The sequence below is a fragment of the Sinocyclocheilus rhinocerous genome, unplaced genomic scaffold (genome assembly GCF_001515625.1).
Source record: "Sinocyclocheilus rhinocerous isolate Xijiao unplaced genomic scaffold, SAMN03320098_v1.1 scaffold8, whole genome shotgun sequence".
Taxonomy (NCBI): Eukaryota; Metazoa; Chordata; class Actinopteri; order Cypriniformes; family Cyprinidae; genus Sinocyclocheilus; species Sinocyclocheilus rhinocerous.
This window is the reverse complement of record NW_015666800.1, coordinates 3,310,469-3,325,164: the sequence shown is the minus strand read 5'-3', so window position 1 is coordinate 3,325,164 and position 14,696 is coordinate 3,310,469. Positions and strand designations below refer to the sequence as shown.

General features: G+C 36.1%; 1 protein-coding gene across 1 annotated transcript in view; it reads left to right on the top strand.

Annotated features, from left to right (window-relative positions):
- The window catches only part of LOC107733163 (MAM domain-containing glycosylphosphatidylinositol anchor protein 2-like), a 187,528-nt gene that overhangs the window by 157,671 nt on the left and 15,161 nt on the right, over positions 1-14,696 (top strand). Inside the window, exons 11-13 of the mRNA XM_016544695.1 lie at positions 3,434-3,611; positions 12,789-12,809; positions 14,033-14,188. Coding sequence (XP_016400181.1) covers positions 3,434-3,611; positions 12,789-12,809; positions 14,033-14,188 — 355 coding nt within the window. The remainder of the gene's footprint in view (positions 1-3,433; positions 3,612-12,788; positions 12,810-14,032; positions 14,189-14,696) is intronic.

Below are 14,696 nucleotides of genomic sequence, written 5' to 3'. Positions count from 1 at the left end.
AAGCTGAATTTTCAGCAGCCATTACTCCAGTCTTCAGTGTCACATGACACTCAGAAATCATTTTAATATGCTAATTTGGTGCTCAGAAAAAAATCTTATTATTATCAATATTGAAAACGGATTTATTTATTTATTTTGGAAACCATGATAGAGTTTTTTTCAGGATTCTTGAAAGTTTGAAAGAATTGTATTAACTTCAAACTCAAATCGTAGTGTATGACTTGCCCTTTTATTTTTTGGACTCTTGGTCACTATTCACATTTGTTAAATGGAAAAAGTGCAGCTTGAACATAGTGCCTAACATTCTTTTTTTGAGTCCTACAGAAGTCAGAATATCATAAAGGTTTGGAACAATATGAGAAATTAGTAAATAATGAAAGAAAGTGTGAAAAAAAATTGTGATGAACTGTTCCATTAGTCATGCCATATAACAGTTAAAAAGTATAAAGCTGAGTTTAATTTCAGTCATTTGCACATGGACACAAGTATTGACATTCTGCAGCGAGAAGGATAATTTTCCAAATTCCACAGATTTAAGTTGGGTATTATATCAGTGGCACCAAAGTTGAAGTATTTCGTCAGAGCTGGTTGGTTCTTAAAGGTTGTTTTGTCAGCCCATGTGTGCTCTCTCCACCCTGTGCTCTTCACACTCTCCCTCAGTGTGAGGGCTGTATGCTTCGGTATTGGCCCCTCACATCCACAACAAGGTTTAGAGTGTTTTGCTCAAGGATGTGTTAAGATTTGAGGGCTGTGTTGGAAGAAACAGAAGGTCCCCGGAGCTGTGCACACTGAACCACATGAAAAAAGCAGATGCATTTCAGTTCTTTAATGACCCAATATGGTGTTGAAGGATGCTCCATGTCAAGTGTTTAGCTCTAGTGTAAAAAAAAAACTTGACGTTGGGTTTTTCTTGTTTTGTTTGGAGGTTAAGTGTCAGTTTTTTTGGCATGCAAAAATGATCTTCTGTGATTCCCTTCAGCCGGGTTTAATTGAGTTTTTGGTTTAGCAGCTTTACATAGATAAGACCAAATGCTGCTGAAAGCCATCTGTGATAATACCACTTATGAATGTATTGATTTTTTCTCTCTCTCTTTTTAAAGAGGAGAGACTTTAAAATAAGCTGTTGTTGTATGATGCATTGCAGGAAGAAGGTGCTTTGGGGGAAGAACAGTCTATCTTTTCTTATATGTGCTTGCACCAATGCTTTTCCCCTCTACAAGATCTGCAGGCATGGAATTAGAAATCTCACAGAAGCAATAAACAGTAATTGGATTTGGCAATGGAAATCTCATTACCAGGAGAGAGAGAGACCCTGATGGGAACACTGACAACTTCTCAGGGCTATTGCTGCCACCCTCCCCTCCTCTCTCTTGCCCCACTGATTTAACCAATCATCTTGTATTTGAATCCAGTGAGACCCGCGGTGACGAGACTGACTGTCGGGGGAGTCTGTGTATGGCTGTCAGTCAGCAAAGCTCTGAGACAGTATTCATGAGGCCAAGATCAACAGCCACCACTTCCATCGTTGTGTATCTACAGCCTGCCTAACTGTTGTCACGTGGCAAAAGTTCAAGTTTGCAAATGTTCACAATTAATCTGATGGCCAAAAGATCTCAACGATCCATGAAAATAATGACTGACCCATAGTAATGATAATTCTAGTAATAACCCGTCTCTCGTTGGTTGGACAAACAGCCATTTTAAAACAGATTGCAAATCCATTTGGTGCTGCACTGAAGCCAGTATGATGTGAAATTGACATTTAAATACTTTTATTAATGTTTAAGATCCTGTTGTTTCATTATTTATTGATGCACATATTTTTTAAGGAATTTTATTTTTTAATTTTAGGAATACATTCACTTTATTACCATACAAAAGTTTGGGGGTCGGTAAAAAACGTTTATGTTTCTGAAAGACGCCTCTTATGATCACTAATGCTGCATTTATTTGATCAAAAATACAGTAAATATAGTAATATTGTGAAACAGTATTGCAATTTTTACTGTTTTCTATTTTAATATAATTTAAACTAATAAAAATTACTCCAGTCTTCAGTGTCACATGATCTTTCAGAAATCATTCTAATGTGCTGATTTGGTGCTCAAGAAACATTTATTATTAATATCAACGTTGAAAACAGTTGTGCTGCTTAATATCTTTTTGTGGAAACCATGATACATTTTTTCAGGATTCTTTAATAAATATAAAGTTCAAAAGGACAGAATTTGAAATTGCAAAATACATTTTTTTATATAAAAAATGTGTCAATTTAATGCATCGTTGCTCAATCAAATTTCATTTATTTATTTCATTCAAAAAAAAAAAGTAGTGTATGTCAGATTATGGAAGAAAAATGGGTTTTAAACATCTTTTCATATTGACTTGATGTTCACAATTTGTGTACTTTCCTACAAAACAACTTTTGTGTTTACCCTCACTGGAAATTAAAACTTTTAATCCTAAATATTTGTAATGAATGATGTATGAAGTCTTTGAGTTGCTGAGTTGACATGAGACTATAGACAAATAAAAGCTCAGGGTATTCACAAACACTTTCACAACTTTCAGATTCTCTGTGATTAGTTTACTGCCCGGCAGTTCACTTCAGGAGATCCAGGAAGATTTCATATAGGTGCTGGATTTTAATTAGATATGCCCTTTCTTTTACCACCACAATAATGACACGAGGCATCAGCTGAAATCCATTTATGCTTTCCTTCAAGCCCGAACTGAAGGAATGAACTGACTTCTTCTAATATTGCATAATAATTCAACTTGCTGCAAGAAGTTAATTGAGAAAATGCCTTGTCAAAATCAATTAGCCAGCTCACATATCTCACTAAAAATTCAATAATGTTTATTTTTTGCCCATTCAGGAACTTTTTGTGATTGTCACCTAATGCGCTTTCTTTCCACAGTGAAAAGCATCATTGTTTGAAAATGTCACCTCTGCTGTGTGTAGGTGTTTGTTTAGAGAATTTGTACTGATTTGCATCAGACAAGTGGGGCCATCTCAGGAAGCGCCAGTGCATTTTGATTAATGCCATTGGCCGGTGCCATTGTAATCAGAAAAGTTCAATTTGAAATAAAGACTGTGTTCTTAACTTAAAGAGTACAGACAGAGAAAAATACTAAGAGAGAAAGAGACTTATATCATAATAGCTCTGTGAGACATTAAAATGGCTACAGAAAGAAGCTGGTCAGCTCGTTTCAATATTATTCTCAGTATGTGTTGCATTATAATATATATTTTTTTTTAATTAATAGTACAGACTGAGACATCATATCATGATGTATGGTTTTTGTTCCCTAGTTCCCTAGAGACTGTTATTAAAAGGACCTTTTGGGGCTCATTACTTGTGTGTGATCTCTTGATGCTTAATCATAAGGTGTTGAAATAAAGAACTTGTAATTATGCTCTTTTCCTCAGACGGGGCATCAGAGATGGTGGGAGCAAGAAATCCCAACAGAAGACAACATCCAGAAAGGAGAACTACTCACCTACAACCTCACGGAACTCATTAAACCCGAGGCCTACCAGGTCCGCCTCACACCGATAACACGGTTCGGAGAGGGGGATTCAACGGAAAGGATCATTCGCTACAGTGGTAAGAAAAAGCTTCTTTGATTATGGTCATGTTTGTTTTTACTGTTCTCAGGGGTTTTTTTATTACGTGAAAGTACCATGGCATGGTTAGAACTTAGGCCTCAAAAAACTGTATGTTCCGAGAAAGAAAGTCTCTTAATTACTGTGGGGCCAAAAATAGGGATGCACAATATATCTGTACCATATTAGTTATCAGTATTTGATTTATCTTTTTTTCATTTATCGATTTAGGTTGATATTCAATGTTTGTACATAATTTCCCACAATTTTTTTATTTTAATTAGGTTTTCTTTGCCGTAGCCTAACTCTCACTTAAAGTTATTTTAAAAAAATAATAATAATAATAATAATAAAAACAGTAAATCCTTAACAACACTTAATCTTTAAATCTCTTTAGTGAATCTCAAAATGAATATCCAGTTTTCATGCTGCACAAATATGATGTTGATGCCTAAATTGATTTTAGTTTTTTTTATTATTATTTTTTTTTAACAAAATTGTTTAGAATCTTAATATAACCATGTGTCGGTTACAGTATCAGCCATAAAGTGAAATTCAAATTAATATCGTTGCATCCCTAGTAATAAAGTCCATAATATGGAAACTCTAGGATTTAAAGTCATTTTGAAATAAAATGTGTGTCATTTTTATTACACTTTTCTTTTTAATCATTTTGCATTCAGTTTAGTTTTGTGTTATGCATAATTTTTATAATTCAGCATGTGTCGGTTACAGTATCAGCCATAAAGTGAAATTCAAATTAATATCGTTGCATCCCTAGTAATAAAGTCCATAATATGGAAACTCTAGGATTTAAAGTCATTTTGAAATAAAATGTGTGTAATTTTTATTACACTTTTCTTTTTAAACATTTTGATTTTAGAAAACCGCTACATTTTCACCAGTGATCTCAGACTTTTGGACCCCACTGACTGAGTGCAGTATATATATATATATCTGCTTGTGGAAATGCAAATATGTATCTGCTTGTGGAGAACATAGATAATAAACTAAGAATCATGTTAGTGTACTGATACTGACAGTGATGTGTGTCTGTGTACTGCCTGTCTTAAAGTCAAGGTCACTTATTAAAAATAATTACATTTTCCTTTCATTTAAGTTGGTTTGACAGCTCCAAATAATGTGCAAATGCCTCATCTTTTTATTGAAAAAGAACACTTCATTGATGTGACTCCTTTTAATATTTGTGTACAAATCTCATAATCTAACAAATAACCAGAGGACAATTTAATTATTATTTTTTTTAATGTAATAGAGACCTCTGCTGGCTGTGTACGTCAAAAATGCACCTATTACTTATCTGTTAACATGCATTTTAATAGCAGGAAAATATCAGGAAGAATGAAATACAACTCACCACAAAGCCAAAAAGTTAACCCATAATTAAAATTTACTTAATTGAAATAAATCTGTTGTCAATAAAAAAATGAAAGAATATAATTCTTTTGTGTTACAGTGGAATTCTTTCAATAAAGTTGCTATCAAAACACAAGTGGGTAATCCGTTTCTGTCAAAATTAGCTTTACATGTAAGATCAAACAGCAATATGAAAGAAATAAAGAACGGTCACAAATCAATAGAATAAAACTCGAAGCCGGCCAATACTATGTGAAATACTCCTCAGTTCCTGTCGCAGGCTTGTGTCGCTGCTCGTGTTCGTAGGGGCCAAAAACAGATGGCCACTTCACTCACTTGAGCCACAAACAAAATAAAATAAAATTGAAAGCAGGTTCCTGTGTTTAAGATACCATCTCATACATGCCTTCTCTCATTCGTTCACGTGCGTTCTCTCCTCTCGTCCTCATTGTTCGTCCCGCCCGAAATACTCCTCAGTTCCTGTCGCAGGCTTGTGTCGCTGCTCGTGTTCGTAGGGGCCAAAAACAGATGGCCACTTCACTCACTTGAGCCACAAACAAAATAAAATAAAATTGAAAGCAGGTTCCTGTGTTTAAGATACCATCTCATACATGCCTTCTCTCATTCTTTCACGTGCGTTCTCTCCTCTCGTCCTCATTGTTCGTCCCGCCCCTCTCTCGTCTCCTGATACCTGATTGGTTATCCTTCACAAAAGCATCCAATTACATTACAAAGAAATAAAAAAAAAAAAGTGACAGGCCCAAACAGTTTAGGTTATCTCTGAGCACCTTTTTATACAGTAACTTACCTAATTTTATACAATTGTAAACACAAACTTTATTTAAATATAAACCTGTAAAAGATTCCCACATGGGCTACATATTCATGTTATCTACTATTTTCTAAAATTGACCAGAGCTATAGATTGATCTTACTGTTTTGTGCTACTTAAAGAGGCCAGTCAAGATGCAGGTAACGTATATCAAGTCTCCTAAACCCTACGTCTGTGGTGCCTGAACCCCTTCCCTTCTTTACTAGAAAACCAATCGTAATGTGGCAGCTTTATGACCTCACCAATGGCTGGATGCACTTGGGCACATTCATTAACTGTGCACAGTGTTCTGTTATCAAGGTTGCACAACCCCAGTGTGATATTAGAGGCTCTTTAAAGGCTCTGTCTTCATTAAGCCTTTGCTTACGGGTAGTAGGCATGAAATATTGTGGAAAGTCGACATGTCCTGGGGTGAGACATGAGACTCCATTAGGGATGTGCATCTCATGACTCAGGCCGATACGATGCACATCTCGATGCATAGCCAACGATACAATACATGAAAGATACATATGAAGCAGTTACCGATGCGATACGATTCACCCCTATTACGATGCAGTCACTTGTATGAAGGTTTAAAATTCAACAACATTTAATGTCCAACAAATATTTTAGCAATGTATATTTTACTCAGAATTATTGTGCTCCTATTCGATTGCGCTTCTTCTGTTTAGCGCGCATGCGCACAGCAACGCTCGTTGCTCTCGCGTACCTCGCCCACTCAGCAAAATTGATATGTTTGCATGACTTTCTAACATTTACAGATGAAAAATATACCTGTGACATGTCAGTTATGCACTGAGGAAAACACAACATCTCAAATGCATTAAACAGCACAGATATATTCCAACATCAGAAATCTGACCTAACCGACAACGCTGAAAAAGCGTCACCGGAACTGGAGAAAGGTTTAAGATTCTGACCATAACTCTACCATTTGAAACTGCACTCAATGATCGGGCTACCAATAACTGGCCCGCCAATACATCATCTTGACATGATTCTACCAAGCCCACATAATCCTTTCTATCAGGCCGAACACGTGCGCATGCCTCGATCACCACCTCTGACTGTGCTGGTATTATTTTTCGTTTTCCCTGCGGCCAGTAAATAGTGCTTATCTGTCCTGACTCATCAACAAAGTTTAACAAGTCCTCACACACAGAAAACATTTGGTTCCACACCTTGAGTTGTACTTCACTTTCTACCCCTAAACCACCATCTCCAGACTGTGTCATTACAATTTTCCCACACTCTTTAATTACATTCATTCCAATCAATCCTGGATATGAGGACCCATTCGAGTCTCTGACAATAAGCACTCCCCTTCTTGGTATTACTTTGCCGCATATAATTAAATCCACCTCAATATACCCAATATATGGAATAACTAATCCATTCGCAGCTACCAAATTAAACCTTTGAATAGGTGGATACACTGTTGGCCCCCCGGTCTCAAAATATTTCTTAAAATAACTTTCTGTCAATGTAGTCACTTGTGAACCTGTATCAATCAAACAAGGTGTTTTAACCCCTTGTATCACCACATCCACCACTGGACATTGTCCTACTAAATGATCTTTCTTTTCTGACTGGCCACTACCTAACATACCCACTGTTTGGGCCTGCACAGTGGGTTCTACAAGTTTAAAGGCCCTTGAGCGCCTTCCACCCACCTACAACGTCTTTCAATATGCCCAACTTGTTTGCAGCGCCGACAGATAGGTCTACCCTGATGGTCAAATTGGTCTGAACTTTTTGACTCATACCCAAGTCTTGCACTTTCACTGTTAGGCAATAAATTCTGTACTCCTTCACGAACTTCGTTAATCATTCCAGCCACCATTTCCTTTATTTCTCCTTTTAACTGCAAGAAAACCTCCCGTTTAATTTCCTCAACCAATTTTGCTTTATCTGGGGCTGGTTTTAACTGTACTGTTGCAGCTACGGCCTGCCGCACCTCCCCAAACTCATCTGCTCGTAGAATGGCTTCCTGTTTGACCTCTACAAAAGAACTGTCTGGTGCTGCTCTAACCATACCCCGAAGTTCCCTACGCAATCCTACGTCCAAAAGTCCTAAAATAAATTGATCCCTTAAGATGTTACCCCTAATGGTTCCATCCCCCCTATTTTCCAACCGATTACTCAATTCCTGAAGTGCCAGAGCACACTCCCAATTACAAACACGCATACAAGCGCCGGGGGACCGGTAACAATTAATCAATCACATTAAACCAGGACTCCCCGGCGAATAAGACACTTCATAGATACACACAATTTAATAAATCATAAAGGCAGATAATGGGCTGCTGGCCTTCTTACCCGCTACCGGACATGGGGTACAGCGTTCGGGAAAACAACCGGCGGCCGCCGAACTTTAGTTAGGGAAACCCAAAGCTACAAACTATCCCTCCCAATCGCTTCGCACACGTCCCGGCACGGTAGTCTCAGCAAGAAGCTCAGCAGCACTCGCATACCAAATCCCCCCTCAACAACAACAGACCTCATACCTTTATTGATTCCATTAGAAATGCAGCACAGGTGTTGGTGTTTGTCATTTTCCCCTAATGAGACGTAAGGCGGATAATACGGGCGCAACCACTGCTGCCCCTCCCATTGCCTAAAACAAAGGGCTTACACATCGCATCGTTAACTTTTTATGCCGATGCACCGAGCGAATCGGGGAATCTTCCCATCCCTAGACTCCATCCAAAACTATTTGAAGTAAAGTGAAAGCTGTCAAGTGAATGCCCTTCACCCTCTGTATGGCATATAAAATTAGGGATTTGCAAGAAAAGACCACAGAAGACCTATGCAGACCAGGTGCAATTTCAAAAGCAGTGAAAAGAAATCTTCAAAAAAATCATTTATTCTTCCATCTAATCATTATTTAATTTGCTCATTGGTCACAGATTATTCAGCAGCTTACCCACGTGATATGAGCCCTATGGCTCTACACGGTCTTTGTGTCAGGTAATGGAAATACCAGTGCTAAAAAATTGAAAATGTCTCATTCCATAACATCTCCCTCTCCGCTATTACGTTTCCCCTGAAGTCATTTTGCCACAGGGCTCATGGGAAAAGACCATCTGTATTGAGCACTTTCATCAAAGAGTCCAGCTTTTCCCACTATGACATTATGCATTTTAATTGGCTCAAATAACCTGGAGAAGGTGATAGCACAATCACACCAGTCACAATCCATATCCCCGCTTTCATAATCGTTCACTGGTATTTAAGATGCATGTAAATGGTTGGAGAAGCTCTCTGTGAGGATACCTTCTGTTGGTTTGCTAAAACTGCACATTTACATCTACATTTATGCATTTGGCAGATGGTTAAATCCAAAGTGTCTTGCATTGCATTCAAGATACATTTTCTTTCAGTTCATGTAATGGCAATGAATTGTTTTATGTTAACGTATGAAATTAACTGCTGGGGTGGGATTTTTGCTGAACAGGTTTGGGAAAAAAAAAAATTCTGCATATTATAGTCATATTTATTTATTATTCACTTTTAAATAATGTTTAATAAATAATATATTTTTGTATTGGTATTCCCATTTATTATATTAATTGCATTAATAAAAAAAAATAGTATATAATAATAATAATGAACATTATTTTGATTAATCTGACAGTTTGATGAACCAAGTTAAGAAGTTCCACTGTTGTTTTATATTTTTCCTTTTTCACAATCCCAGCTGCAAAATGCACAGTTACGTTTACATTTACTGCATGCAGATGGCAGATGCTTAAATCCAAAGTGACTTGCAGTGCATTTAGTGTATACATTTTTTCAGTTCATGTGCAACACCAGTGAATTTTTAATGTTAAAGGGGTAGTTCACCCAAAATATTAAAAATGAGCCAGAATCAGCCATTTCCATGACATTTCAGTGAGTTTTTTCCCCTCCTGTATTATGTGTTTTTTATTGGAAAGGCAAGCCATCGCAACTTGTGGCAAAGGTTGCACAGTGTTTGTTAAGACTTTGAATGGCTGCGGTTCAAATTCATGCATAGACAGTGCCAGACAAATTAACAAGCCACCAAGAAGAATTGATGGACTTTGTCATTTGGTATCATTCTATAAAGCAGTTATTCAACACTGCTGCTGCCTGTAGATTGCTTTGGAAAGCCACCAACTGGCAGCTATTTATGAGCCTTTCAGAGAACACAAACAGGCTGAGAGGACAGTGCTAACAAGCTATTATATTTGTATTGTCAAACAGTTAGTACACCTCAATACGACTTGACTATGGTATTAGGTTGTCATAAATGGCATTATTTGTTTGTTTAGTTGTTTAATGCTGATGATATTAATAATAATGATCGACTGCTGGTCATTTAAATGCCAATGTAAGTCAAAGCATGCATTATAGCAAAATGCATTAATATGAAGTATGTTGATGAGGATGCATGTATGATTCTACTCATTAATCTTATAGGCCTTTGATTATGTGTGGGATTACTTGGACTCAATGGTAACAATGTTTCTGAGATGCCTTCGGGTTTTGTATGGGTATCGCAAAACCCAGTCTCTATGATAAGACAACATGGCTTGTACAGTATCTTGCCTGAATTGCATTACTGCAATTTATTACTCAGCTCTGCACATTTATGTTGTTATCTGGCTTGTTCAAATGAAAGACTTGAATATGTTTGGATTTTACCTTAAAGCTTGCCTCTGAGTAAATCCTCTCCAAGTGGGAGATGTACTGGGTCTAATTGCTTGTGTGTTTAATGATGTTGACGTTTTGCTTTTGCCTCCTGCTCCAGTAGCTCTAATTGTACTTTTACAGGGATACAGGGAGAGAGAAAGGAAAAAGGAGAGAACACGGAGCCCATCAATTTAGAGAATGTGTTAATGGAGTACGTGTTTCCAAATGTGCAACATCTGTTTGCTTTAACCAAAGCAGGCCTCTCCTCCTTACTTTTTAGAAACAGCTGGGTGGTTTACAGGAAGGGAACTATAACCTTCATGGAATAATTTGTTTCTAAATTACAATTTTGCAATAGGAAAAACAGCTAACATGATATGTTAATTGTGTTCATGTGTGAAAGGTATATTGATTGTCTTTTTATCAGCAATGTTGTTTAGCAGTCATCTGCTATTAAATGTTTTGCAAGCTTAAACATTAATTCAAAATAAATTCTATTTTATTCTATTGATAAGAATTCTATTAAACCTTGTTGTTTGTTCTATTATCTAGTAATTTGTAATAATTCCTTCTTTTATTCTATAAGAAATAAATTTTAATAAAAGTATTTTTATAAGCTTTTTTATGTTAATTGCTGTATAGCCAGCCAAATTTAATATTTTTTTTAAATGTATTAACACCAAATTGTTTTCCATGATAAAGTGTATATTGGTTTTCCCATTCAAATTAGATCAGTTACTTTTATGAGGAAAAATCTAATTAATTAAAAACAGAATAATTTATCTGTGTCTGTGAATGTGTCATGTCATACTAAATATTTGCCAAAAAATGTGAACATTAATTGTTGTAATTTGATGTTAATTTGAATAAAGTAGTTTTAAATGGCATAAGTAATTGCAAGTTACATCAATTTTCATGTGCCAAGTTTATTTTTTCCTGTTTTCTTTTTCTTTTAAGAGTCGTATAGCATAAAATGTCCATCCATCACATTAAACAACATTTATTCATTTATTTTAAATAAATGTAATTATTAAAAAAACACTAATAATTCAAATTGTTGACTCTTGAGTGGTAATGAGCCAAGAAAATATCCTTGATAACAGAGAAAGCAGCAGCCATTTCGATTTGAAATGTTCTACCCTACCCTTTGTCCGAACATATGAGTTTTTATAAATGTAGCTTGAGATGCTTCAAATATCACCTCCAAAACAGAAAAGGCATCCGTTTCAAGGAATGACTCGCTAACATTTTGTCTTCCTTGACAAAATCCTCTGTTCCCCTTAAGGCTGCGATTCCCATGACACTTCCATCATTCACTCATTCATTCATTTGTAAATTCTCTGTATGTTGACAGACATTTGCTAATTAATTTCCCTTTCTTTCCCCCTCCTGTCAACTTTTTACTTTTTCATTTGTATCATCAATTTCTTGTGGAGCTGTTCCCCCTGCAGTTCACAAAGGAGACATTTACACTGACAACCCCTTGTGAACATCTGCTGTGTTTGAATGCTGTCGTGCTAATCTCTCTCATTATAGGAGCCTGATCAAATGCCAGAACCGATGCCACTTTTCCGTCCCAGAAGGCAACTGTCACACTGTACTCATTTTACTGCTGGGACATCAATTTGAGAGACGCGTATTGATGTATTTCTTAAAATTCTTCTGCTGAAGTTATAGAGCCCTTGCCAATAATATGTTTTCAAAAAATTTCTGAGAGGATGACCATTGATTTTTTTCCCTACCGTACATAGAAATTCACAGCTTAGCGTAATCACTGCTCTTGGAGGATCCAAAGAGTTTTCCGACTTAAACAGGATTGCACAGGGTTTTTTGTATTCTATTAAGGCTCTGAGCTAAGTTGGTTGAAATAGGGATCAGTTTCAGTCTCACTATCTTTTCCACACATGCCCTCTGAAACCTTTCTTCCACAATGCACCTTAGCCCTCATTGAGGCTGCCAGGAAGCACACGGCTTTCTGCCGCGCTCAGATAGGCTGCTTGTGAATGGAATGAAGAGAGATATAGGTCTTTATGGTTCACCTGTGCATTGCACAGCCCCATAGCGACCTCTCCCCACACAAACACCCCCTCCTGCACTGACACGCTATTTCATTTCCCCTCTCTAACTGTGTGATACATGGTAATGATGCCCAAAGCACTTTCTAAACACTTCTCTCCAAGGGCAAATGCCATTCTCCCCTCTCTGAGTCCCCTGCTGTTGTTTATAATGGTTTATTAATCAGCTATGTGCTATAAGCCTTTCACAGCTCGGGGTTTGCATGCATAACCTCTTCTATTTTCTGTTTTACAGCACCGGTGACTCCTGATTGGAGTGAGTAATTTTATATATTTTTGTGTATATGTTTTAATTAGCAAAAAAAAAAAGAGAGAGAGAGCAGTAAGAGCAACTGAAGAAATATTGCTTTTGAATTTTGGTGTTAAGCATCAGTAAATGTTCAACATGATCTCAGTAGGCTATTCATAGACTTTTATATGTATGATTGTAGAATACATACACTATCGTTTAAAAGTTGGGCATCATTTTTGAAAGAATTATGTTGACCAAGGCTGGCTTTATTTTATCAAAATTACAGTTAAACAGAAATACTATTACGATTTAAAAATAACCTTTTTCTATTTTAATATATTTTAAAATGTAATTTATTTCTTGTGATAGCATGATAGCACATGATCCTTCAGGAATCATTTTAATATCCTGATTTGGTGCTCAAGAAATATTTCTTATTATTATCAATGTTGAAAATGGTTGTGCTGCTTAATATTTTTGTGTAAAACCGTGATACAGCAATGAGTTTTTTTCAGGAGTATTTGATGAATAGAAATATCAAAAGAGCAGCATTTATTTGAAATAGAAATGTTTTGTAAGATTATAAACGTCTTTATTGTAGATTTTTATCTAATTAATGCAGCCTTGCTGAATAAAAGTATTAATTTTGATCAAAAAAAAAATGGCGGATCTCAGACTATTGAACAGTAGTGTATGTATAAATGACTTTTACAAATTATAAATATTTGAAAGCAAATACAAATGCTTTCCTATCCTATCCTTTCCTATACTCCTATCCTATCATGGAATTCATAGGTTGATTTGATTGTTTTTATAATAAGTGGGCAAACAATCATTTAACACAGTTCATGCGTATATCAGATTTCACCTTTAACATTTAATTCCTTCTTTGTGGTTTCTAATGGTCAGAAATATTGTGACAGCGCACACACAATAAATGATTAAGACATTTAAATGTAACATTAGCAAAGGTTGACTTATTTCATGAATGTTGAACTCTGATAATGATAAATTTAGTCTTAGGAAAATTTTTAAAAATGTGTATGTCTCTAAAGATCATAAAAGGGTTTGTTTTAGATGCTCCCCATTCACTGATATTGTACATTTCAAGTATTTGACTAAACATCCAAAAACGTATTTGTGTACAAATAATCATTCTGAAATGACTGAATTGTCTGTTATAGCTTTTTTAGATGCTCTTTCTGCACGCTCTTCATTGTTCTGTTTCTCTGCTGAACTATCCATAGGTAAGTTTCACTGCGCCTTTGAAGAGGACACCATCTGTATGTTCACCCAAGATAAAACCGAAGAGTTTGATTGGACAAGACATAGTGCTGCCACCAGGGACACTAAATATACACCCAACACTGGGCCCAGCAGCGACCGCACTGGCTCTAAACAAGGTATACTGCACTTAAATATAGATAAATATAGATATGTAGATTTAGAGCTACACCAATATATTACATCACATAATTAAAATTTTCGCAAATAATTTAATGAATTGGCATTCATCGATGTGGGTGGATGTTGAGTAAAAGGATATATGTGACCCTGGACCACAAAACCAGTCATAAGGGTCAATTTTTTGAAAATTCGAAATTTAGATTTATACATCATCTGAAAGCTGAATAAATAAGTTTGTTAGGATAGGACAATATTTGGGCGAGATACAACTATTTGAAAATCTGGAATCAGAGGGTGCAAAAAAATCTAAATAATGAGAAAATCGCCTTTAAAGTTGTCCAAATGAAGTTCTTAGCAATGCATATTAGGAAATTTACAAAATATCTTCATGGAACATGATCTTTACTTAATATCCTAATGATTTTTGGCATAAAAGAAAAATCAATAATTTTGACCCATACAATGTATTTTTGGCTATTGCTACAAATATACCCCAGCGACTTA